The following is a 27,997-nucleotide window of genomic DNA, read 5'->3' as shown; positions in this document are numbered from 1 at the left end:
AAAACGTGATGTAATGTGAATAACATATCAAACATTTCTCGTGTTGTATTTTTTATTTATTTTACAGTAAGCTTTTAAATTTTTTTATGTCTGAAATATATGCAGGAGTTCAGACACCAGTAGTTGTGCGGGTGCTGTACAGAGCTGTCTGGAGATGCTGCACATAACGTGCACTGTCTGCAGGGCGCGACGCAGAATGTGTTGGTTGAAGACACTTAAATCCTTGTGGGACATGCTACAAGGGGTGTTTTTCAGTGCACAACACTGCTGAGGAGGGACAATGAGAGGAAGAATAGAGGAGGATTCTACGTAGCACCTCTGTGTATCTGTGTATAAATGTGACCATCCTGTCACTCCGTCCTCACACCCCCTGCCTCCTCTCCTGCTCTCCTCCCAGCCTGGAGCTGAGTGAAATGGGTGGAGTGTCGGCTTCACCCAGCACCAGCCTGGGCAGGAGCGTGTGAGCGAGCCCGGTGTGCTGTGGCTGGAACATCCACTTCACAGACTGGATAACATTTTCTCTCGTATTTTTAATTAATAATCAAAATAAAAATTACTTTTAGGGGCAGAGATTTGAGTTGCCGGAGTCGATCAAACAGTTACTGGAACATAGCATATTGCAATAATGTGGGAAGTGTTTATAAAGCCTTAATGTAGATATATAAATACTAAAATAAACTACTTCTTACTACAACGACTACTACTTGTTCTACTATCTCTACTTTGTGTTTTTTTCACTTATTGTGTGTGTGTGAGAGTGTGTGGGGATCTGGGAATGGAACCTCCACAATATACAAGGGACTATTGTATATGAATAAAATGAATTGTATTGAAGTGAACTAGGCAGAAAAATCAAACTTTAGAATTGCATTCTTGGAGTCAGGTCGCACTTATACCCTGTGAGCTTGGTACAGACTGGTGCATTATAAGGGGGATCAAAGGAGCCTTCAAATGTGCTGTGGGACTTTGTTGCTGGTGATAGGAAGTAGCTAAAGCTACAAAATTTGAACTGGGGTATGTTGGAAGCACATCTAACACATATCCAGTGTGAAATGTGATGGAAAAGCATGTGAAAATGTTGGAGTTACAATTGGTCCTTTTCAACATTGTACGCAGAGAGTCCTTGGACTCTGGGTGGCAGCTGCAGAGTGTGATTTCCTGTCCGGAGTGACACAAATTTCCCTTTGTTGGATAGGAGTAGGACCCTCGTGGAGCCAAATAGTGCCTCGAGATGTGTCCTGTACTTATTTTTTCACAATATTGCACATCCAACTGGCTTTTGAGTGTGCTTTGAATAGCCACAAGCATTTTATTCGTTTTTTTGGTGTCCTTAGGGTCAAAAGTCATTAGGTAGCACCCTGGGTCTTGTATTATTACAAAAACCAGGGTATGACAAGAAATAACTTTGGACATGGAACACCCAGACACATTAACTTTTAATGTGACATAGTTTGGTGGAAATGATAGAATCCCAGTGAATGTGAAGGTTCTAGGTGCTTGCTAAGGGCTTAAAGGGCCATCTGAATATTTTTGTGTGAATGTTTGTGTTATTCCTGTTTCTGCCAGGATCACTTACAAAATTTATCTGCTCACCTTCCAATGCTTATATGGTAATGCACCATCTTATTTAAAAGAACTTCTCACCCCTCATTGTCCTTCACACACTCTGCTCTTCCAACACTCATCTTCTTCTCACTCCCAGGTCTCGATCCTGCACAACAGGAGACCAGGCTTTCTCCTGCGCTGCCCCTTGGCTGTTGAATGCCCTGCCTTCATATCTGAGGGCTCCACAGACCGTGACATGTTTTAAAAAGGGTCTTAAAACCTTTCTTTTTACCCAGTTTTTTAATTCATTTTACTGTACTTTTTTTTAAATTCACCCATAGTTCCTTTTTGATTATTTCATCAGCATTTTGTGCATTTTAAGTTTTTTTTTTATGTGTTCATTCTGAGGCGTTATCCTCCTGGTTGTTTTGCTCTCGGTTGCTTTTATGGTTGCTTTTATCCTGCTGCTATCTGATGTTCACTTTTTGTGACACTTTGAGATTCACTGTGAATGTGAAGTGCATTATAAATAAAAGTTATTATTATTATTATTTATTACAAAATCCACTGTATAAACAGTCATATTAATTAACATGAAACACCCAGACACACCAAAAAAATAACAATATAATTTATATTTGATTATATTTTGAATACATTGTATCAAGTGAAGACCTACCACATGGGCTGTCATGCAACTAGGAAGCTGAAATTCACCAATCAACTTCATCTATAGGAGCTTAAAAGACCTTGTAAATTTCAAGCATTTACCTTATTGTAGCGGGACGTTGTTAGTTTTTTTTAATTTGAAGGTCAATTTTTATTTTTTTAGCTGCCTAAAATGTATTGCATACACACCAAATTGTAATCAAAATTCCAACAAGAAAAAAGGCTGATGATTTCCTGTATGTTTCACAAAGATTTGTTCAGTGGTTCAAGTGATAATTTTTAAAAGGTACAAAGATTTATTTGGCTTAAGCTGAACATTTAGGACTGACGTGCACCAAACTTTTACCTGTTCTAGAAGCAAATGATATGATGATTTCCTGAAACCCATGTTGTTCATTTGAACTGAAACTAATTGAGCCCCATAGGCAGAGTCCCATTCACCAGACACTTGCTGATGACCCCCTCTCCCAGGCCTGGCTTCAGAGTGGGATCCCAGTAATCCACATTCAGCAATCTCCTTGATTTTGTCTGTCCAAACAATTTTTTTTTACCACAGTTGTTGATCATTTGAACAAATAAATTATTTGGATGTTTGCTAAGAAATAAATTAGCATTGGTAGCAATACAATGGCACAACTGGTAAGGCTGCTACCTCTCAGTGAGCAGGCTACCCTAGTTTAAATCCTCATCCAGGGGCCTTTCTGGGTGGAGTTTGCATGTTCACTCCATGCATGTGTGGGTTTTATCTGGGTACTCCGGTTTCTTCCCACAGACTAAAAACACGTATGTTATGCTAATTGGTAACAATTATTATCCCTGTTAGTGAGTGAGTGAATGGTTGTTTGTCTTGTTTGTCTCTATGTGGCCCTATGATGGGCTTGTGACCTGTCCAGGGTGTATCCCACCTCTTGCACAGAGATTGCTGTTTATAGGCACCAGCAACCCCACGACCCATAATGGAAGACGCGAGTAAAAGATAATGGATGGATAAAATAAATTGCCAGTGGTGTCCTGAAGTAGGTCAGCTACTGTTAGACTGACTGACTGTGGGCTGGAGAGGAAGTCAGAGGCATTGATTCTATGAATATATCAGATGGTCTGTACACAATCAGTGTTAGATTTGGACTTGTGCAATTATTTATAGATTAAAACCCTTGTGAATAAATTTACTAGCTAAATAAGAGAAATAATTAACTTTAAAAATATACTATGATGAAGTCCAAATGCCAATGGTCAATATATTCATTCAATTGTCTAACTCTGTTCTGCTATTTTTCTCATGAAATAAATTTGACAGCTTAAATTTATCAAAATGTAGTGGGACATAAGTGATAATGTACTGTGCATCACCACTGTCATATTTTTTATTTGTATTTCTTGTTAGTTTCTTTTACTGTGTTGTAGTCCAGGTTCTCAAATGGTAAACCTAATAATGAGGTTACCTTGGTAATTAAGGCACAATTTTGTGAGAAAAGGGACTAGATGAATAAGCAAGATAAGAAACTACCCCATGACATTCCTTTAATTTAGACCATACACAATATTCCACTGGACATATATCTTTTTTGTTTGAATGTAATTTAATTTAATTGGCTTTTTTGTGGTGCTATATAAAATTTTATCAAGGTCAAGTTGTCTTTTTTGTCATTCATTTATGGTTTTGTAATTGTTTTAAACATTTTCTTTTAGATATTTAATACATAGACAACAGCTGATTTTTCATTGTACTCATAAAGAATTAAAGCAACTATAAATCACCTGTAAAATTTGTATTTGGAATAAATTAGTAATTGGATATTCTAATGTTAATGACATACAGCAAATGCATATTGATCAATTCAAGGAGTTCAGTTAATTTACTTTTTGTAGCATAATTACTTAAATGCACATTGCTATACAGACCATGATAGGTGGAGATATGGAAATAGGAATATATTTTAATAAACTGTAAGCAAACAAGTCCAAAAAGTTAATGTAAATCACTAGAGTATTTAGTATACAATGCTTTTGACATGTTAAAGTAGTATTTGAAAATATAGTGCTGCTAATTTGCTGACACTAAGATTATAACTTTCAAAAGACAATATTTTTTATCAGTTTTTTAGAACAGTTTTCATTTTTGCTTAATCCATGTGCCCATTCATTTGTTTAAATTTTTTACATCAGGCAAAACATGGGCTACTATGTGGTCCTACTTATAGTTTAAGTTTCTATTTTATGATTCTTTATCATCAGGCATTACATAGGCCACCTATGAAGTTTAATGCAGTTCTACACACTCCCACTAGGGACAACATTGAGGTATACACAGATTTTGTGGGGAGGCGAGGGGCGAAACCATACACATACACAAAAAAACCTATTTTAGTGACTTTTTGGGACGTTTGAGATTTTTGGATTAAAATACATTTTGGAGCGTGCTGAATGCGATTATAAGGTTCTCTAATTGGGGACCGTGGTTTTGGTCCCCACTTGCCAAGGTGTCCCCAAATGACTGGTGTGTAAACGTGTTCACGACCCCAAATATAACATAAGCAAACGCACACACACACACACACACACACACACACACACACACACACACTAAGCATTAATAGTTTTAAACAGTGTTTTTCTACATATTTTCTATGACTTATTGTTCAGATGAATCTTTCAACATGCCCTGCACAAATTCAGCGGTGAGCCACTCTCACCACTGAGTGGGGCATCCAGCATGTGTGCCAGATGAGACATTCCATTAAAATGGTGCACAAAATTTGCTTTCATATTTTGTGCCTCATGCATGTTACGGTGAGTTACACCAAGTTTTGATGAGTTGCTGTGCATCATATGGAACTGGAATTCATTGTGTTGTTACATCATGGATATCACAATAAGACAAGTCATTTTTAAAGACGGTATGAGACAGTATGTGGTTTAAAGTTGGTAATGGCACTACAGTTAGAGCTCCACAGCTCAGTGCTGGAAGACCAGCAGATAAAAGTGCACTTAACTTCCAGCTGTTGACACACCCACTAACATATTTTCTGCTCATTCAAGACTTGGATATGGCAGCCATCCAAAAGCAACACCATTCCTTAAAACTTAGGCTACTGTAAAACACATTTTGTCATGGGTTGCTGACTTTTCAGCTCTGAATCATTTTCATTCAAGACTGGATTTATTAATTATGCCAAATTTTAATGGTCAGCAAAAACAAACTTTAAACAAGTGCAGAAATTTGCTGTATGGCTTGAATTTTAGATAAAACTGACCCAGGTCCAGCAACATTTTCAAAGTCATTGTGAAAAGATAACTTCATACTGAATATGTTTATTGAAGTCCAACTTGCTATGATGATAAATTTATATTTAAGTCAGTTTTTATAAGTTAGCTCAAATGGCTTAGTGCTGCCTTGCTAAACTCTCATACCTCATTTGGATCAGTATTAGTCCAATGTGTCCAAACTTTGTCTAATCCTTTTTTGGAAAAGTTCTCCTTGTTGTCATCTGACCAAAACTATGCTGGCTCTGTTTACATGTTGTAAATAGAAGACAGCGACGCAGCATGCAGGAGGTGGAGAAGCAAAAGAAGAGAGAGAAATGGACTTGGGCAGTCAACAGATGAGAAGCACTTTGTGACGTTCCATCACACAGATCACTTGAGAATCTCCTCAGTCAATGATAGGTGAAGAGTACAAAGCCAGCGAAAGCAGAATTCCAGCTAAGTGGTCCAATCCATCATTTATCACGTGTGATTACATTGCAGCAGAAATATTATTCCTGCTGGATCTCCCTGTGAGCTCACAGCTCTATCACTGGGAAAGAAAAGAATGGAATGAGGTAGAAGAAAAATGGACCATGATTAATCCATCTCAGACTATGAACGTCTGCACAAGTGTTCAGTGGTTGTAATCAAACCATTTAAAAGTGTGGATGTCAAGAGTTTTTTTAAATAAATTGATTTCTTAAACATTCTGAATGTCTGCACAATAGTTCACTGCGATCTGCTAAATAGTTTAGCTACTGTGTTTAAAGACATTTGTATTATTACACCAGCTCAGCATTTCAGAGTCACATTCATGCTTTATAAGGCAAAGAAGTACATTTAATTTGATAGAAATTGCAGCCTTTAGCAAACAGTCTCATGCAGTCTTTGTTCTGGTTATAATGAAAAAAATAAAAATAAATCTGTAAATTATATAAAAAACATGGATGTAATATCCACACAATGAATGAAAATGATGGTTGAGAAAAGAGAAAATGAAAATAAATGAACTGCAACTGTTTTGAGACTCATTGGCATCAGAAGCATTTATTATGTGTGTTTGTGTGTGTGTGTGTGTGTGTGTGTGGGGGGGGGGGGGGGATCTGGGGGTCCTCCCCATAAAATTTAGAATATAGTAGATGCCACTTCCTGTATTCTGGTGTATTTTAATGGGTTGTTAAACATCTATGTTTACCTCCCAAAGTAAAACACTTGATTCAATAACCATTTTAGACAAGAAATAGCCTGACCAACAGCTCTCCTTGTGTGAAAAGAGCATACTTCGTAGCACTAAGCTAGCACATAACAGAGGTGTCTCCCTCTCCTCCCCCAGCCCACAAAAAACCCTGAAGAGATGAGCACCCTGCCAAGCCAAGTGACCTTGGGGAGACACTGCATGTGATGTGGTGAGTTGTTGTAGGTATCCAGGAAAGCCCGGAGTGGATTTTAGTGGTTTGAGCATTCTATTAATCACACGGAATGGATTAGTTCCCAAAGAAATGGAAACAGCGCAGGGTGAACTAATATTTCATGGTAAATGTTGTGTGTGTGTGTGTGTGTGTGTGTGTGTGTGTGTGTGTGTGTGTGTGTGTGTGTGTGTGTAGTGGAGTGCTGTATGAATGTGTGTGTGTGTGTGTGTGTGTGTGTGTGTGTGTGTGTGTGTGTGTGTGTGTGTGGGGGGGGGGTTCCAAACAAATATGTTTTTTTTTTATGTGAGGGGGACATGTCCTCTAATTGATGCAACTATGCTGAGACTAGTTGGTGAATGTTAGTCACCATCCACCGGAGCATGCAGAGGCCTCCATTCTTGTCACTTAAATTTTAAAAATGTTCTGGTAAAAACAAAATTAAAATAATTAAAAAAAAATCTCAAAAGACAGGCAAAGCTGTCATGGGCATCTTGAAAAAGTCTCAAACCCTTCCCAGTTAAGGTTCCATTATTCTAGAGCTGTTTCCAACACATGCACAGGAGCTCTCCCCATGGAAGGAAACATCTGAGAACGCAGCCTTTAATGTCCAAGGTGTAGATGAGAAACAAAATAGTTTTTCAAGCTGTGCACACAGAAATAAGTTGTGGTTACTTTTGTCAAAACACTTCAATATCAGTGACACTGCAACAGGAAAAATTGCCCGTTTCTCACAATTTGGAGTTGCCAATTTGTCCCTAAAAGTAGCAGCCCAGAAATACTGGCTCAACCAAAAAGAAACTACAAAAGAGATGGGTTTGACACCTTCATGAAATGCAGAACAATCAGACTTTGAGATGCATTTTTCTTTTTGCTCATCACTTCTGGGTCCACTTCTCTCTGCTCTCTTCGATTTCTCCCTCAGCCATCTTTTCTTTATTAGTCAACTTTTTCTTCCCGTCTATTGATTTCTAGTTTTTGCCCTTTTCTTTTTCACACTGCACTCTCTTCCTCCGTCCAGCACAGTAAGTGGAAGACAAAAAAATAGCAATTGAAAGAGGCCCATCAGAGCGTGAAATAGTCTGAGCTCTTACTACAACCGGGAGTGTTTGACCGCATAGCGCACCAGCCATTGCCGTGGTTACTCGCAGCAACAGTGCACTAAAAGAGCGGCATTTTGAAAGAAGAAAAGGGAAAAAGAAAGTCGAGGAAAAAGCAAGGCCAGACTGTTCTGCATACAGAGCATGCGTTACAGAGTCAACCCCCCCCCCCCCCCCCCAATAAATGCATGAATTCACACATACATGCTAGAACTTATCCTGATCTTACATGATCCTTCTTAGCCTCCTAAGCCATTTACATAAACTGCATAGTCACCCACAGAACCGAACACCAGATTTAATTAACTTCAATATATTCTTGCTTTATGCTCAGTTTCTTTGTCAACAGGAACCAAACATTAGTTAACTTGGACCTTTTGAATAGTACCAATCTCCAAAACAGCACATGTTAAAAAATAAAATAAAAAAAATCTGAAGTTGAAAAAAACATGAGGCTCAATGATCAATTTACCTTGACATATTAATTTCACACAAACACCCATCTGGCAGTCTCACTGCCTTTGTGATACCTCCGACAAGCATGGAGAATAATAGCCCAGTGAAATTCAGATCCAATATTACAAGGCTGGCTCGCCAGAATAATTAGCATCAGCATAATAGCATTAACCTGCACAAATTCATCTATTAAAGCTGCATGGGGCAGACAAGCAGCCAGGCCAGGGAACACACCAGGACTCCTATTGATTAGATGAACACAAAGCACACAGCCACACAAATGGAATAGAAATGCCAAACCTGTAAGCACAGCTCATGTCTGACTTGTTAAAATTACCTTTTAAGCAAAAACTGAAAAATGGGAGGTGGCATCAACCATCACATCTGATGTCCTACCATCAGGTAAACGCGTACCTCTGCCAGCTAATGAAGATGGCTTTTATATGCCCAGACTGAACATTTTAAAGTGAAACCTTTGACACAGGTGTTAAATGTATACACGTCTGGTCAATGAAAGCAGCTGATAGAGATACTGACATGGCAGTGGATGATATGGACAACATATTGTAAAACATGGACACATCCTTCAGATAAACCAATTCATATTGCTGGCTTGTTGTGCAGCCATTGCTGTGACATCTGGTTTAGAATAAACATTGACACAAATACTCTGAAATGAAATCCAGAGATTGATATGCAACATTTTCTAAAGTGGGTCTATGTTTTAAGAGCAATTTGGGTGCATCTAGTGTCCTTTTCACCGATTTTGTTATTTTTGAATCATGTAAAATCTTTATTGCAGAGTTGCATTGCATTTCTTCAAGAACATACACACACACCGTCCACTCTTGTATGTGCACGCTCTGAAAATGGGATAATTCAAGACCCATTAAACCAAAGCTTGGTCAGTCATTACCAACTTCAACTCTTGATAATATTCTTTGCACGTTTCAAATCTAATGATTTTGTTTTTAAGAAGGAAAAAACCAACAACAATCTAGTGACCTTTTAAAGAACATCAGCAACATTGTGTGGAAGAGCCTGTAGTGTGGCCCCTCCTCACTGCAGGCATCAAGGAGAAAAAATAACGATGCATTTACCGTAAAGGTCAGAATGCAGGCATACTTCACATTTAAAGACAGATGGCTAACCATGCAAATGTATTAACTTATTTGGCCACGTTTAGTGAGTGGCAGAAACAGCAGCACAACAGCTACAGGTATAGTAGACTTACTGGTAAGTGTCTTTTTTAGGGTTTCTTATACTAAACTGAATTCTAGCACAACCACTGCCTTTCACCAAAGTTTAGGCTGTGGCTTTCTGAGCTTTTAGCTCTTGTCACATCACTGCAAAAATATTAGTGAAATTACCAAAAAAAAGTTGAATTCCTATGATTTAAATCCAAATATGGCCTTGTACATTAGGAACATTAAAGATACAGCCAATCAGTGGTGATACTCAGGCCTGTCTGGAACAGTAATAATAAAACAAGTTTCCCTGAAGCTGACCTTTAAACATTTTAAGATAAAATGCCACTCATTACATCACCCAATTAATGTAGTGTGAAATTTTGTTTTCATCAGTGTCTTTGAGTCAAACACCATTAATGTTTGACATTTAATAAAAATATTCCAAAATCAAGTCACATAATTCAAAAGGAGAGCGCCAAATTTAAGGAATTCCCCACATGACACTCACGACATACTGAGCAGTTATACAGCTCACTACAAGCATAAACATGAAAAATGTACAGTTTGTACAACTATTCATGCTTGATGGTTGAGTTCCTAAACCGGAATCACCAACTAAATGTCACTGGGATTGGGAGGAACGGTTTACCAGAAGGTTTGAACAACTGTACAGAGTAAACATGCAACAAGGAAAACGGATAAAGTTACAAAAAGTTATTTTAGGTGCCATTTATAAGGCTGAGCTGAATACAGCTCCTCAGACTGAAGAAGTCCTTTGAATGAAAGACTAATGTTTCTACAGTTTTTTTTATATTTTTAACCTGTCCAGAGGACCTGACTTAACAGTTTTATAAAGTTGCAAAATCCATGCCCAGAGATTCGATGAACAAGTCTGAATTAAGACAGATTGTTTTCCCTAGAAAGTGTTTAATGCTGAATTTGACTTGATAGAACCACCAGTTTCTTCCCCAGAACTTGGAAGAAACTACATCCATACTGTACCCTGAAGCAACTTTATTCTCAGATTCATAAAGGGCATCGAGTATCCATTTTTATTTACATCTATTATCTATATTTATCAGGTCTCTCTTGTAAATGAGTCCTCGAGGCTCAATGGGACTAACCTGTCTAAATAAAGGTTGAATTAATGAAAAATTTAACAGCAAGAAAATTCCTCATTTCTTTATTGCAAAGCACTTGATCTCACTTATGTAACCAAATCAGAAAAAAATGCAATCAGAAGTCACATCTGGCAGCAATAAGAATAATTAATTAAGCTCCCCATCTTGTCTCTAGGGCTATTCTTTTCCACTTTTCCATTTCTTCAGGCCACCTCTGATCTTTCATCGCTCACCTATGTCACTGGTTGTCCTTTTTGAGCAACTATCTCCACCCAAGCCGTTGCCAAGGCAATGGTGTTTTGTGGAGGCAGCTGGTTAGGGTTCATTTGACAGGATGCTGACCTGCACTTCCTTTTCTACCCTTCTTCTGTTTCTCCTTCCCTTACATTTTTTAAATAATTCTGGTACTAAAAAAACTAAATAAGCTAATTTTCACACTTGTATGTCAAACTCAAGTCATGTGGTACAAGTAGAACATGGATGCCTGGACAGAGCCGATATGTGCCTACATTTAAAAAGTAGCTTAATTAAGTTTCTTTGATCAATAAGCAATACACAAAAGCAAGCAGTTGCTTCTGGCCGTGCATTATTATTCCAATAAGATTTTCAAACTGATCGTCCTCTCCTTTAGAAATCATTGTGGGAACCTTCCCAAGACAAAAGCAAACTTGTGTAAAGTAAGCTTTAATACAGTATATCAAAGTCTCTCCCTTTTCAATTGGCACCTTCTTATCATTTGGTTCTTTCGTTGCCATTTCCACTAGAACTGCACAATTTATGCACTGGTTTTAGTTGACTGGGAGTCATGTAGGCAGGAAAACACAATTGCTTTTACAGTATGATTTCTGTCAAGCACAAATTCATACTGGGGAACAGGTGCAAGTTTCCTGCCAAGAGAGGTGTTATTACAATGTTCTCTGTAACATGAGAACACAACCTTCACACCTCTTAAAGCACAGCTTGTGTGGGATTGTGGATCTGTGCTTCAAGCAGATATTTGTTTACACTTCACTGTTGGAGCCACAGGGAAAAAAATAGAAAAAATATTTAACGAGGGCTGAGGGGGTACATGGTTTTAATTCTACTTTTTGAAAAACTCCTGTCTGTAAATACAATTTTATCAAAATACAAACAGTATGGGAGGGGTTCAGAAGAGGAAACGAAAAGATCAAGCAAAGGATCAAAAGCAGAAGACAAAGTCCTGAAAACACAAAGTGACAAACAAGTGAGCAGAAACAGGAAAGTGTGAATTACACCCACAGCACATCCAAACTGGAGATTTCTGCATATTGTTTCTTTTAAGTTACCCTTCATTTAAAACATACAGCATTAAATAATAATAAATAAAGTGCTACGTGTTGTCATCATTGTCTGTTTCCATGCAAAGACAAAATTTGCTCTCTGCATTTAACCCATCACAACTGGGATACACCCAGGTGGAGCAGTGGGCAGCTATGCAAGTGCCCGTGGAGCAATTCGGGATTGGGTGTCCTGCTCAGAGACACCACGAGATGTGCAATGATGGGGAATCAAGCCAAGGACCTTCGGGTCCCGAGTCGGCTGCCCTGCCCCTACACCATCCCAGCCCCATTCGAGATTTCGAGATTCAGAGATTCAGAGATTCAGAGAGATTTATTTGTCATTCACATCTCATGTGGTGCATGTGGTGGAACGAGATTATGTACATAGGGTCCCAGTTACATCAAACAATAAAAAGGAAAAGAAAAACAGTAATAAGATCCAAGATATGGACTAAGAAAAACATCAACTAAATAATACCCTAAGCACTAATGGCATAAAAACATTACGTCAAACAGCAGCACGAACATGAGTCTGTGTGAGCGGATGAGCATGCATGAACACAGCAACATGAAACAGATCAGCATCAAAATGAAACAGATCAGCAGCAACATGAAACAGATCAGCAGCAACATGAAACAGATCAGCAGCAACATGATGTGATTCTTCACAGTGATTATCCTCGTTAGATATTCATGAGTCTAACAGCTTCAGGGTAGAAGCTGTTCCTCAGTCTAGTGGTTCTACACATAATGCTCCAAAAACCTCCTGCCTGAGGGGAGTGGGGCAAAAAGTGTGTGTGCTGGGTGAGTGGGGTCCTTCATGATGCAGGTGGCCCTCTTCCTGCATCTGGAGGTGTTAATGTATGTGATGGTGGGGAGACTGACTCCAACAGTCTTCTGTGCAGCCTTCACCACTCTCTGCAAAGCTTTTCTTTCTGCAGCTGTGCAGCCTCCATGCCACACGTTGATGCTGGAGCACAGGATGCTCTCCACTGCACACATTAGGTTTTATGTTCAAGATTCTTTTCTACATTAAAACTTTGCCCTTTTGATTTGACGACATTCTGTGAGCAAGTATTTAGGACTTGTTGAATATAGTTTTTGGACAAAACTGAAAAAATCTTACAACATGGAGTATAAAAAAATCTGCACCATGAAGACGATGATGCAAGATAAAAGTTAAATTCAGAAATTTTGAGATATTGAAATAAAATTTATTTCTAATGATTAAGAAACTATTTATATATATTTTTTATGACCATATACAAAAAAAAATACAAACCAACAAAACAATTATATTTTTGACTATATGTTATCATAGATACACAATCAGTCTTTGAGCACTGGAGAGAAGTGTAGTTTGTCCTCATGCAGCTTAGTAGAAACACAAATGACTGGGAAAAGTAATTTTATGAATACCCAATTAATGACATTTGCAGAAAGCTGCATGCAATATTATGTGTCAATGTCAGAATAAGGTACTTTACAAATTAAATAATTAAGAAGCTATTGTTAATGCAGGAAGGTTTTCTGGGTGTTTCTATTATTTCATCTATTATTCCATCTGTATTTTTTAAACTGTCAAAGCTTATTTTTTAAAATAGACAACTTAATAAAACGTGGGCCAGAATTTCAATTCATTTTCCACCCCACGTTGTTACATTTGCATAATGTGTTTTAGTCAGAGAAAAGGGACAACAAGATGAATATTTAGTAATCCTCTGTGGAAAGAAAATACAGAGTTTATCAGCTGTTACATGTCAGCAAAACTTTTAGTTACAATAAAACCCATTAACTCAACAGATTTGACACACTCCCACACACACTGTGGACATTGATACATATTCAGTAATTTACGCCACACATGTATCCAGTTAGTCATACACTTGTCACTTTTTGACCCTCTAAAGTGGTAAATACACACAAGTGTGTAGGCTACCAATTATTTGATTTCCATAATCAGGCAGCCAGTGGAGAAACATGGTACAGTTGAAAATCAAATTAGGATCCCTCCTGCACACACACCAAAGCACAGAGAGCAGACTGGGACTTTACACTCCAGTAACCATCACAAATTGGCTTTTTGAAATGCATGCCTAGAAAAGCTTTAGAATGTGTGTGTGATTTTAGCCTTATTATTATTTTTTTTACATTTAAACATGGGTCAATAATAAAAAAAATCTGCACGTTTAATCTGTCTTTTTTTTAAGTCCATGGGCAACACTGTTTTTTTTATTAAGTCAGACACTGGATTCTTAGTTATTCTTAAAATAACTTGGCACATATGATGTAGCCTCAAGCCGTCAAATGCAAATTTGGAGAATGACCAAAACTCAAAGACGTGGTGAGTAGCTGGCCATCACAAGGGTAGGATGACGGACTTTATGGAAGGACATTTATGATACAGCATCTATACAAATGATCCTAAACCTCAGTTCTGCAACAAATCAACAGTTCTGCTCATTGTACAATTATGAGTACAAAATGCTCTTGAAAAGGTTAAACTGCTGCAATGTTTAAATCCAGTTGTGATTTCATAGTTCATCTAGTTTGCAAATAACCATCAGAATATCAAAGCCTATAATAGAGTATATTTAGCTGTGTAGAAAGGTTAGCAGATCATCTAAAAAACTCCTTCAAAACCTGCTGCCTAAACTGTAAGCTACAGAACATTAGTTGTTGCCTTAAGAGAGGGTGACTCAAACACGGTTCTAGGTTTCTATACTGCCATTGTTTTTAATCCTTTACACTAAAAAATAATAATCTGTTTTGATCGTTTCTCCACTTGCATTGGCTAATCAATAAGAGGGCAACCAGAAAGCCATTAAGTTTACAGAACCACTGGTGAATCTACTAGTTTAAACCCACAGGCTTCCAAAAAATAAAAAAATAATTAATTAATTAATTAAAAAAAAAAAAAAACACACTGCTGCAAACAGTAATTTACAGAGACATTGAGGACTCAACCAACCAGTGTTTAAGGAAAAAAGTGGAGAGAGAAACCAGCAGTTCATGCTGTTCAGGGGTTAACAGAAAACATTAATTTGTGTGGAAACTAAAGGTCTAATCATTGAGAGTCGTCTGCTGCTGTTTCTCACTATGTGTGAACCCTGACTGCAGTGTGACATGTGCAAACCCAAGTTAAAAACATGTCCACCTTACAGCCACAAAGCACACGCATACATAAACATACAAGGTAATCTTTCACACAATCTTTTCACTAGAAGGATTCAGTTGATGGATATTACAACGAATCACATTCAAACATCCCGATTGCGACCTAATATAATTTCCTCACATATTACACTCGAGCAAAAATCACTAGTTTGAATAGGGGACATGTTGCAAGCTTAATTACAACTGTTCCTATAATTTTACAGCATTTAAAGGCAAGAAAAATACCAGTGAGTCTCTGTATTTAATTTGCTGGTAACACGATAAGAGTTTAGTCAGGGTGCTACGTTAACGGTTTGGGTAAAATAAATCCAGGTCATTTTGTCACACCATACGAGCACAGTACAGACAGGGTGATATTTAGAGCAGATTCCCCCACACAGTGAACAGAAATTAAGAGTACAGCTGCTGGCTTTGAGCAATGTTACCACTAAGACGAAACGCCTCTTGAAATGTGGTCAGACAACAATCACTATGCCCACCGTGAGTCACCATCAAACCAGCCGCCGGTTAAGTAAAGCTTAGAACAGAGGATTCAACGTTTGACAGCAGGGATTCTTAAATTAAATCCAAAGCCCTTTCCACCTACAAGATACAACAAAAAGCCTTTAGTGGACTGCAATTGGTTGCTTGGGGCCATCCTCACAGTATAAAAGCACCAAAAAGGGCAACTAGACTTTATATAAGACTTTTACGCAACCAAATTAACTTGATACATGTCCTTTCTTAGCATTTCCCGATACCATGCTGTTCAAATTCTTGAATCATTTCCAGCAACAGCCTACTCCAGTTAATCTCATATGTTTAAGTCAAAGAAACTTTAGTGCTTGCCATCAATTTCCATTTTATGACATTCCATCCATTTTAAATTCATGCCATCGGCTGTCTAACCAGTAACTTCATTTTCCAATACCTTGGCTACCAGAGCCCTAAAGCTGAACATATGTTACTTCAAGTACAGGAAGACAAAGTTCAGGAAAAAAAATGCAATAAGACTAAAGCAGCAGCAGGACAGAATTAAAACTGAACAGACTAAGCATATTAATGAACATAAATAAGAACAAATGAATAAAAAAGGAAGAAAAGTTGAGCAAAGAGTGCTATTGGGGGTGCTGAGTTTGTTGAATTCCCATTTGAGTGGTCCGCCACTTCATTGTGACCCCATCACACCAACAACTGCACCGGCCACATAATCAGTACAATTTGAAACATTACTCTGACAAAGCTTGTATATCAAGTAAAATACTAAAAAAAATAGTGAAGGATATAAACTAGAAACACTTGTCAATAGCATTCTACTGATTTGAGTTTGAAGAGAAAATGATCAAAGCTACTCACAAGATTTCATCATTTTGAAATTCCAGGACGCCATGAGTGTCTTCGAAGTCTTCTCCCCCACCACGGGCTGTTCCTTCAACCGTTTTGTATGGCACCATGACCACACCTCGAGCCCCGGATGTTCTCAGCACCTTCACCTCCATTGTACCAATGCTCTCACTGACATGGAGAACAGGCTCCTCAAATGTAAAGATACCAGCGTGGTCATCATCAAATATGGTAATGGTTGCTGTGGAGGGTATGCCAAGGCATGCCACAGAGTCCACGTGATTAGCCGATTCACTTTCCTCTGGCTCTTCACCTTCTGACGTCAACACCTTGACATTAGAAAGGTGAATGAGGAAGTTTTCATCCTCCTCAAAGATGTCGTCATCAATGATGCCCACACGGATCTCCTTCATCGTCTCGCCAGGCTTGAACACCACCACGCCCTCTGTGAACTCGTAGTCGGAGCCAGCATTGGCTGTGCCGTCTTCCGTTCTGTACTCCACAGAAACAGCTTTGCCCAGGTCGCCGCCTCGCCGCGCCACATTCACAGCCACTGTGCCGCAATTCTCAAGGCACTGGTAAGAACCAGGCTCAAAATAGATCTTGGAGATGGGATCGTTATCACCAGCATCAGAGCGAACCTCGTGCATGCTGACGGCCTTTCGTGCCTGATCGGCAGCGTGTTTTTTTAGAATATTGCCGGCACCTGTCATCAACCGGGTGGCTTGGCATCGATAGAAAGCTCGACTTTTCTGCTGCTGGCTCAGAACTTGGTAGTTGGCAAGCTCGATGAGTTGTTCCACCTGGTGAAAGAAAAACGGAACCAGAAAGAGAAAATTCTTCAGTCGAACCCAAGAAAAAATTGGCAAAGGTAGTTAGTTTTTTTTAAAAGTGGCTTTGCCCAAAAACCACAGACAAAAAATAGATTTTAAAAAATCCATAAATGAAAAATGCATCTACTGGAAAAACTGAGTTGTTGGTGTTAAAGGTAGCACAAAAAATAAATAAAATAAAATAAATAAAACTGCTTCAGACTTTTGGAGTTGCCTTGTTGGTATCAGAATAAGACGAGTGCCAGACTTTCATTTGTTTGTATTTTTTTTGTTTTTGTTCATTTGTTTAAGCATTATCCAAGAAATTGTGCTTTTGTAACAAGCTGCTAGTAACAAAATATCAAAGATCAATTTAAAACTCATTCTCTGACAAGATGTCAGATGGGTGTAAAAACAGAACATGAAACAATTCACATAGGCATCAGGCACTGAACTGAGAATAATCAAGAAGTAGATTGTCCTGATTAAAAATGTTAAACTTCCCCAGAAATCCTACATTAAAAACCTGAACAAGAACATTTTAAATTATTTTAAGAAAGTTTGTCTTGTTTGAAAGTAAAAAAAAAAAAAAAAAGTTAATTTGCACAACATTGTCTTCGTCTTCAAGTTAGTTTTTAAATTATGAATTCTAATACGAGCTAGCCATAATCCACTTATTAGCAGATCCATTTTTAATACAAGCTATTTTTTATTTATTCAACTCAAATAAGCAAATTTAAACCACAATGAAAATTGTTCAAAGTCGTACTTGTGTGCCTGACAACAGCAACATTAAAGTCATAATAACTGGAGGAGAATCAAAACCATTAACACAGGGAAACATGGAAAACTGGAATAATGTCATAACACACAAACATTTTCAATTTGACTTTTTATAAGTTGAGATATTTAGAAAACTAGTATTTTTTGGCTTACAATCAGCAGGAGACAGAACAGACACTTGCATTGCTGTAACCAGTTTTGACGCATCTTAATACAAACAGAATTCTTCAATTAATTATCCTTCTTTGCAAATTTCTGTTGATTATATCTAATTAGGCTTCTAAGTTAATCGGTAGTCATCGATAAAGTAATGCAGTCGAGACACAGCGATCACTGATGGTAAACAGATGAGCTAATCAGAGTTGTCAGCATGCAAGATTAAATAAACATGGCTACACTGCAGCCGGTGTTTTACATCACTGCTTGTGACAGTGTCGTGCATCTTAGTGTCAATTAGTGTTTATTTTACAGGTAGGTTTCCTGCAAAAAAAGATGGATTACAAACAGGATTTTTTTTGCCCTGTAACATTTAAGTAATCTATTCATGAACAGTCTGTTTAACCACTCTTCATATCCAAAACACTGGTGAGACAACTTGTCATGCGTTTGTTTTGAATCTGGATTTTGGCGCTTGTGCAGAAAACAAGACAAAGACATGAAGTACCAAGAAACAGAATAAATGCGTTGCATACAGTTGGTTAGCAAATATGCAAGAAATTACCTATTTGAGTAAGTGTCTTGGCCTAAATGGTTTCTGTGCACGTTACAGTCGAGTTACAATTTCATTGGAATGACATTTTTCCACCGGGCATCTAGCGGTGAGTTTGAGACGTCTCCTGTTTGCACCGTGGAAAATATGCAGATTCCAGGTGTCTGGTAAGCTTTGTAACCTGTGAGTGTGCCTTGAGGAGGATGAATGTGTCATCAGTGCCCAGTGCAGCTGGAAAACTGGGTAAGAAAGTTATTCGGAGATGGGACTTTCAACTGATGATGCAGTTTCAGTCAATTTCACTCCACTTGCTCCAGGTGAAATGAAAGACAGTCGTGACTATATCGCGTGGGGCTTCTTTTTCCAAGTTAACTAACTGTAAAGACAATTTAAAAAAAAAATGGAATCTCTTCCTGTAGAAACGCAAGGACGCATGCACAAGTGACCTAAAGGCTCCCACAGATTTTGCAAGTACATAATGTCTCTCAGCTTAACAGTTCAGATTAGCTTTAGCTTTCAGAAATCTATACAAAAACTCTGAATTTGTAGCATTTGTGTACATCATCATATATAACGTCTTAATATTCTGATTGTTTGCATTAATGTGTCAGATTTTCCAAACATTTTAGACTTTGTTTCCATACAGGATTGGGGTCTTTTGCCTATTAACAGGAAATCAAGGCAGCACAGTGAATGTTTGTAACTTCACTCTGCAATAGGTCAATCACTGTAATAGAAGTAGCATGTGCATTATATGTTGCCAATTATTATTTCATACAAACGCAGAAGGAAAAAAAAAAGAGAGATGAATGCCAGGAGCTGTAACCATGCATCATTTTAAACTCGTTACCAACCTCTTTGTCAGGGTGCTTCTGTTTCAGCTCCTTCAGGATCTTCGCCATGTCTCGGCGAGTCTCCTCCTCATCCAGATCCTTCTCATCAAGATCCAAGCCAAGAGGACCATCCAGAAAGTCACCCCCATGAGAGTTCAGCATCTTCCCATCCATCTCAATGTCCACCTTGAAAAAAAAATAAAATTAACAAAACAATTACCCATCACTGATTCAGGACTTTAAAACAACTTCATCAGTCCAACACAAATTAAATCTCATTCAGTGTAATATTGTATTTTTGTGTTGCACCAAATCATTACAAGTACATTTTTTCATAGTTTTGCTATTCAAGTCAGTAAATTTTATTGTGAGTATTAAAAAATAAACAGTGCCCAACAACAGACTTCCTTATACAAAATCCATTTTATTTGCATAATTATGTTTAGAGAATTTAGACTATTATAGCATCCCATCCCACCTCAGTGTAAACAGTGTGGTCATTCATTGTGTTTCACTTTTTTCCATCAGATTAAAGAGGATGTCCAGACTGCATTTATGTTTTCCCTTTGAGAATGATTTTATCGACAAAACGTCTTTTAGCTCTTAAAAGCAAGATGGCAGCGATTATTCTCTTCCCTCTGGAATACTGCTGGAATGATTTCAGCAGATCTGTACACCACAAGCTGACGTGAAAATGCTCTTGATATACAAAGGGATCAACACATTTTTAATCTCAAAGAAGTATGTATAATTAAAACAGAAGCGGTTTCTAAATTTAGAACACAGAGAGGGTTTTATTTCTGTGAGCAGCAAGTCTACATGTACTCTCTACAATAATGAAAATGTAATTAGATCCATCCAGGCAGTGCGTCAGAACAACATCTGATGGTTAAAACAGGAAATTAAAAAAGGTAGGGTAACTTCAAAGGCCATTTGTGTTTGCAGTAATACATTAGCATCAGCTAAACATGTTCAATTCACTATTAAACTATTTGTTACAAATGCAGCGCGTGACTCCTGAGCCGTTTACAAAAAATAAATCTTTGACATTTGTAAAAAAAACTATTTTTACTATCAGTCTTCCAAAGTATGCAACCAGCCAAGTGAGAATATTAAATGCGAATTAGAAATTGTATTTATTCTTTTATTGAACATCTAGAAATTTTAATTCCAAAATGATCAATACTGGTGATCTGAGAAAAATACAACTCCTAATGAAAGTCTAACAGACCCATCTTGCCGTGTTTAATTTATATTTTTCTGGCACAATTTGCAATACAGTAAAGCCAGAGTTCAATAATTTTGTCTGCTGCGACTCTGAATATTGACATTATCCACCTAATTTGTTGATGCAGATATCCATGCCAATTGAACAGACACTTTTTGTACTTTAGCTTTTATCAGCTGGGTTGTGTGTTATACATACAAGGGTTGTGCATTCAATAAGATGCACACCTCCATACTCCACCAGTGAACCAGTTCAGTAAAGATAAAAGGTGCAACAAATATCAAAATGATACAACTCTGCTTTTAATCACAACATGATGCAATCCAATAAGTTTTGATTCAGAAGCTTTTTACACCATTATAGTTACTCGACACTAAGCAGCAAAACACTGCTTTTAAATTATACACCGATTTAACATTTTATTTCTGGGATATTTGTTGATTCACATGATCATGAAGCACATTTTCAGCATTTGTTGCTTTTTCTTTAGACTCTGCTGCAGTTTTTCTATGGAAGAGTATGTCTGACCGACAAGAAAACTATCACTAAATACCTGGTGTGGAAGCAGAACAAGAGCTGTTCACATGAAAGTGAATAAAAGTAATTTGTTCATCATGTAAGAAAATTACACTTTTGTAAGTTTTGTTTGTTGTAAACAGATTCCAATATAAAAAAAACCCTGCTTGCATCTTTTTCCATTTAATATCTTATTGCATTTTATTGATAAAGATGCATTACATTAAGTCAATATAACATATAAAACAATACCTCAGTTGTAATAAAGTCAGTTTATCAGCTCATATATTGTTTCAGTGAAAGTTAACAGTGACAATAATAATATTTTTAATAGCAACAATGTCATGTTCATGGCTTTACCTTGGAAGGAAGCGGACGATCACCCTCTGTCTCAATTATCATCCGAGGCTGCTTGCCAGTGCGGTAACGCTTGTACACATACTTGTAAAACAGCAGGCGGCGGTCAGCCACCCAGGCAAACACCACACAAATAGGAAAAAAGAAGAAAGTGAGCAGGCCCTCCCACACCTGCACAACTCCAGGAGAGATCACAGACAGGATCAGGTAGAGCCAAATGTAGGCGAAGATACTCCAGGCGGCCGTGACAAAGAAGACACGAAGGTGCTTCACTTTCCTCGTCTCGCCGTCGGGCACAACGTACACACATAACCCGATGATGACAAACATGTTGAACGCTGCAGATCCCACAATGGTAGAGGGGCCCATCGTGCCAGCCTGAAACCCATGACCTATAATTTCTATGACAGACAGAAGGATTTCAGGAGCCGAGGAGCCCAGAGCCATGAGGGTGAGATTGGACACCGTCTCGTTCCAGACCCGAACAGTGGTTGTGGTGGTTTCTCCATTGGGTTTCTTGATGGTGATCTCTCGTTCCTGTGATGTGATAACCTCTATTGATGCCATGAAACGGTCTGCAATGATTGACACACCGAGGAACATGTAAACCAAAGCCACAAAATAAACTGTTGCCCTGGCAACCTTGTCACCAAACGATGGGTTCCGGGGCTCCCAAACAGGTAGCAAGACCCCCCTTTCACACTGTTCAGCCTTGGTGCATTCAGTTTTATTTGTGGACACCGCCAAAACTGAGCTGCCCAAATTTGGCTCAGGAGGGGCTCCGGCCAGTGTGGGATGGAGCTTAAGTAGGAGGATCCCAGTAACAACTGCTAGCCTCAGAGCAGGCGACAGGACGGTGGTGCAATCCCAGCAGCCCATGTTGACAACGCAAGGACTGTAAGATCACGGAGGGTTTGGAACCTAGAACAAAAAGAAAGGAGAACATTCAGTCATGCATCCTGTTACACATAGTGATGGTGTAAGAGTCACATAAAGGAGACATTTTCTTAAAAATCAGCTAAATTCAAGATGGTTTATCTGAAACAAAAGGCTGACAACAATTTAACAATACAGTTTAAATAAGCATCAAGTCTTGAAAACCACAAACAAATTAACAATAAAGATAAACCTCATCTAAAGAGCTTATAGATATAGATATAGGGGTCATCTATAGGGGCTGATATGGGGTAGAGGCAGGGCAGCCCCACTTGGAATCGGAAAGTCGTGATTCGACTCCCAGCCATTCCCACATGTCGTGGCGTCTCCGAGCAAGACACCTAGTCCCCAATTGCTCCTTGGGCACTTACATAGCTGCCCACTGCTCCACCTGGGTGTGTCTCAGGTGTGATGGGTTAAATGCAGAGAACTAATTTCACTATTGGATGTGATCATACCCCGATGACAATCTCAGACTTCCCTTCAGCACCAATAATTTCCAAGGGTCAAATTCCACAATATGTCTACACCCAAAAAACTTCTCTGCAGTCAGTGATTGGAAAAAAAAAAATGTTTTTTTGTAAGAGCTTGTTTTCTTTAATGAAAATGTGTATAATTTGTTAGGTATCACTTCATCGTTATCTCCCACCAGCTCAAGATGAAATGCAGTGAAAGAGGTTTTGCCAAAGTGTGTTTGTGTTGGCAAAAATCCTTATGAACCGCAGGACGGATTTCATCCAAACTTTAATAATCATTGGATATACATCTAAAACACATTAAAATTTGGAGTCAACATAATACAAACAATCAATTGCAACCATTATAACTTAAAAATAGATAAAAATAACTGTCCACTTAGATGGAGATTCAATTTGATGTAAATGCAGCTTATAACTGTTCAGAATAGCTGCTCACAATAATATCAAGTGAGTTTTGTGCCGATCATTATTTAAAAAGAGTTTGACCAAAACAGCTATAATTGGATTTCTCAGCACAAGATGATCAGAGCTTAATAAAATCTCTGGAATGAAATCTGCCAGGTAATGTACATTTCATCAAGGAACGCAAAATCTTTAAAATTCAATAAAGTGTTTGATTTGATTCAACATTCATTTGTTTATGTCACAAAAGTAAAATCTAAAAACGTAATCACCAGTTCCTAATTGTAGCCTTCATGTCGGATTTTTGTTCCAAGTATGTTTAGTTCAAATTCGAATTCAGCACTAAGTTTGAATTTTCACTGCCAGTGTCTTCAAAACAAGCCGAGATGAAACAGAAACAACATAATTAGCCATGAATCAGTTGCATTAAGGAAACATGTCCATAATTCCCAACACACAATATAAAATTATTACATAAGCTAATTGCACACTGTTGGGTCATTTCTCTAGGGAATATAATCCATTTGTATAACGGAGCAGTAATCATGAGCATGGACTGGTATGCAATAAGTGCCATCAGAACTCTCTGAACGCTCCTCCATACGGTCATAGCGGTTCGATTGACTAATCACACTTGTTTAAACCTATATGCAGTTTATTCTAATCTAAACGAATGCAAAGAGGATCAAAGAAGTGGCATTAAAATGCACACAAAATGCATTGTTTCATCATGCAGCTAGATTATGCTCGATACTACCACATTGCTGATGCAATTTAATTGTAATATAGTATAGAAGAGAGCTGATCGAGTAAGGACCCGCCAGAGGACCTGAACATGAAAACCAGAAGCTCACAGGACATCAAAGTCACTGCTTGAACTTGCAAAGCACAAAAAGTTGAGCAAGAATTTTACACTTCCATAGAACTTGTCAATGTTTCAATATATTTTTGGAAACAGTCTAACTTGACAAAATGAAAGGAAGTTTATTTATGTTTGCACTTTAGTCACACAAAAGCTAATAGTAAAATATAACTGGGGGAAAAAGAAAAGCAGTATCTGAAAAAGGCTGGTAGGACTGCACCTACTGAATTGTAGTGAAGAAAGAAGCACCACTGCACACTATGTATTCCTTCATTTGTTCCATTTACTTCATTTATTTGAACAATCTCTTCAATTTCTTTTTTTTTTTTGTTTTGCCTAATTACTATGATGACTGTAAGTTCATACCAAAAAAAGATCGGCGAAAGTAAAATAATAATGTACGTAAAAGAAAAACTTCATACATTACAACTCAACTCTGACCGGTCAGTCCAATTTAAGACAACCCTACGTGATTACTGGTGATTTCAACATTTTGGACTATTTGAACTTAAAAAATAAATAAATTAATTAAAAAAAAATGCTTTTACTATAAACAAAAGTAAATTTCAATAACTGGTTCATCTTGCTCGTAAGAGTTAGAAATGTAAAAAAAAATCAGATTTTTAGAATGCATGACATGGCATCTTTGCAGCACAGTCTTCAGCTAGACAGTAAGCCAAATGACCTTTTCAGTCACACTCATGCATATCAAAATTCACTTAAACTTAACTACTTTGAGGAGTTTTAAGAAGCAATGCTGCACAAGCTGTAATCCTTCCAACTGCTGATTACACAAGAAGCAAAACTGAAAAGTTCTTAAACGGGTTTCTTTTAGCGTCCTGCCTGCCAACATCCATTTACCAATAATTAACGTTTCACCTTTATGTGCAGACACAGCACAACTTTCAAAGAACCAATAATTACGCTTGTCCCCAACCACAAAACATCTTTGTCGTAAATCTTGAAGCATGTTTTCAGTCATTTTGCATTTTCCACATTTTCCAAGTCTCTGTAGAAAGTTTGATAAAGGTATTTTAAATATTTGAGTTAAATAAATCAGATGTAGTGTGTGCTTATCTTGTCATGTAGGGAATGAGCCCTTTTCTAATGCAAGAACATTTTCTTGAACTCAAATAATAAAAATATATATATATATTTTGTTCAAATGAAATCAAGCAAAATATTTTCCTCCCGCTTAGGAGACAGGATCGCCTTCCTCTCCTGAAATTGTGGTGTTGTGTGGTCAAATAAAGCTTCATGTGGCCTTTTCAAATGATAACTGTGCTTTGGGATTTGGTTGTTTTCATTTGGGGACATCACTTTTCCAACCAGGCTTATAACTGTACAAGTTACCTTACACAAATGTTCAGCGCAGTTGTGTATTACTTTTTCCTGTAGCTTCACAAACCCAGTGGAGTGAACAAAGGAAGGATATAATGTCAGTGTAAACATCAGTCAAGCCTGCTTAAGGATTCTGTTTAAATGTTAAGATTGGTTGTGTGATTGTTCTTGCATTTTAATGAACACACGTCCCTGTGATAGATTTGTGGCCTGTCCAGGTTGTAACCCGCTTCTCACAGTGACTGAAGGGCATGGGCACCAGTGAAAAAAAAAAAAAAAAAACCCTCAGATTGTTAGTTTTAAGATGTCCAATTTCCAATGGATGGTGGTTTGTTTTTATAAACATTTGTAGGAAAAAAGACAGCATTTCACTTTCTTTAAACTATACAAATTTGATCAAATCTACTTCCAAAGATATGTAGAGATGTACACAGAGTTTACCCTCCAAAGGAAAATAATTAATCACTGTAAGGTCCTTTTAGGTATGACACAATATTAGGGCCACGCTGAGAAAAAAAAAAGCATTACGAGAAAAAAGTCATAGTATTGTGAGAATAAAGTTGTATGACAACAAAGTCACAATATTATGAGAATAAAGTCATAGTATGAGAATAATGTAATAATATTACGAGAATAAAGTAATGATATTATGAGAATAAAGTCATAAAACTTTGAGAATAAACTCATAATACGTCCTGGGTTGACTCGCACCTGCTGCACAGCTTCCAATGTGAGTCATTGTGTTTATGAAGTAGTCCGCGATCACTTTTGGGTCACCGTTTGTGAAATATGCCTCCATCCACATTATGTCACAACTAAATCTGTGAATGCAGCCATTCAATGCAATGACATACAGCTTCAGTTTATCATAAGAATATGCCACAGTGCGTTGGGCCCCATGCTATGGTACTATGGACATCAACATTCATAATTTGACCGCAGTTGTGAACTGATTTTTCATGTAAAGAGTTCCGATTACTTTATTCTCGTAACACTACGACTTTATTCTCGTGATGTATTTTTTTTTTCTTAGCATAATTTTTTTCCCCTTGGCGTGACCCTAATACTCCATAATATTTAGGTTTATGGTCAAACTTTTTTTGTTCTCGTCTTTTAATAGGCTTTTATTTTTTTCAAATAATCAATTTAAAAAATAAGTGTAATCCCCCTCTCTCCCATTCATACACACAAAATACTTAGACAATCTTTTCAAATAAATTTCAGGTTTCTCCGTTTTAGGTAGACTATTCACTCGATCAGCCGGATAGGCTTAGATGAGGCTTTGTTTTTGGTCAAACTTACACATTTCGATCATGGTCCTGCTTTTTTATTTGTATAAACTTAACTGTGCAAAAGAGTTTCCATTTAGTATTTTGCTTTTACTGAACCAGACATGCTAGCTAACTGCTGCATTTGCTTTTGATGCCCTGATTTCAGTAAAGCCAACAGGAGTCAGCCGTTCTGATTCGTGGAGCATCCGTTTCTTCAGCCTGCATGCATGTGGAACTGCTTGTTTGTATTACATGTTTACTCGTGCACAAGTGCATTTTTGCCCTTTACATCCAAACAAACAGTTTTGTCAGAAGAGATGAGACCAAACATGACAGCAACTTCTGTCTTGGGAAGACACGTCTTCCAGGGTAAGTTGAAAGTGAACCCAGTGATTTTTACAGAGGCTCAGACATAAAAAAGCATAGACTATTGAACAAATATAGAAATAAAAAAGTATAGAGATAGAGGTCAAAAGAAACATTACAGAAAGTAATGCATTTAATAATAATTAAGGGATTGGGAAATTCATTAGAATGGATTTTCTTTACAGTCTTTATCTCTCCTATAAGGAACACTTGTGGGTGGTAATGTTACTGTATGGTTATGGAAGCATTTGAAATAATTGACTTTTTTTTTGTTTTTAGAAGGTTGTTTAGTCTTTGTCTGGAACAGTTGTGTTTACCGACAGCACCAAAAAATGAAAATAAAAAAAATAAATGTGAGGCTATATTTTCACCATGTGACCTTCCAAGGGTTAAAAACTAGTCTTTGACTTTTAGTCAATTTTTCTTCACCCTATCTAAATGGAAAATGATATTTTCATGTCATTTTGACCATGCTGTGAACCAAACATTGTAGGACATGTTACACAAATCAAAGTTGAAGTGCTTTAAAAAAATAAAATTAAAAAAGCCCATACACGGACAGTTGCTG

The 27,997-nt window shown here is 37.6% G+C and overlaps 1 protein-coding gene across 2 annotated transcripts in view; it reads right to left on the bottom strand.

Annotated features, from left to right (window-relative positions):
- slc8a1b (solute carrier family 8 member 1b) overlaps nucleotides 1–22,669 on the bottom strand; it is a 162,425-nt gene extending 139,756 nt beyond the window's left edge. The window contains exons 1-3 of one of the 2 annotated variants that reach the window (XM_037680285.1): nucleotides 21,776–22,669; nucleotides 19,693–19,857; nucleotides 16,547–17,337 (exon numbers count right to left, since the gene is read on the bottom strand). In XM_037680285.1, coding sequence (XP_037536213.1) covers nucleotides 16,547–17,337; nucleotides 19,693–19,857; nucleotides 21,776–22,651 — 1,832 coding nt within the window. In that variant the 5' untranslated portion in view covers nucleotides 22,652–22,669. The remainder of the gene's footprint in view (nucleotides 1–16,546; nucleotides 17,338–19,692; nucleotides 19,858–21,775) is intronic. The other variant, XM_037680292.1, reaches the window with a different exon arrangement.
- Between the last annotated feature and the right edge of the window lie 5,328 nt (nucleotides 22,670–27,997).

This window comes from Nematolebias whitei, chromosome 1 (genome assembly GCF_014905685.2).
Source record: "Nematolebias whitei isolate Nwh7 chromosome 1, NemWhi1, whole genome shotgun sequence".
NCBI classification, from domain to species: Eukaryota; Metazoa; Chordata; class Actinopteri; order Cyprinodontiformes; family Rivulidae; genus Nematolebias; species Nematolebias whitei.
The sequence above is the reverse complement of the archived record's forward strand: the minus strand, read 5'-3'. Positions and strand labels throughout refer to the sequence as shown.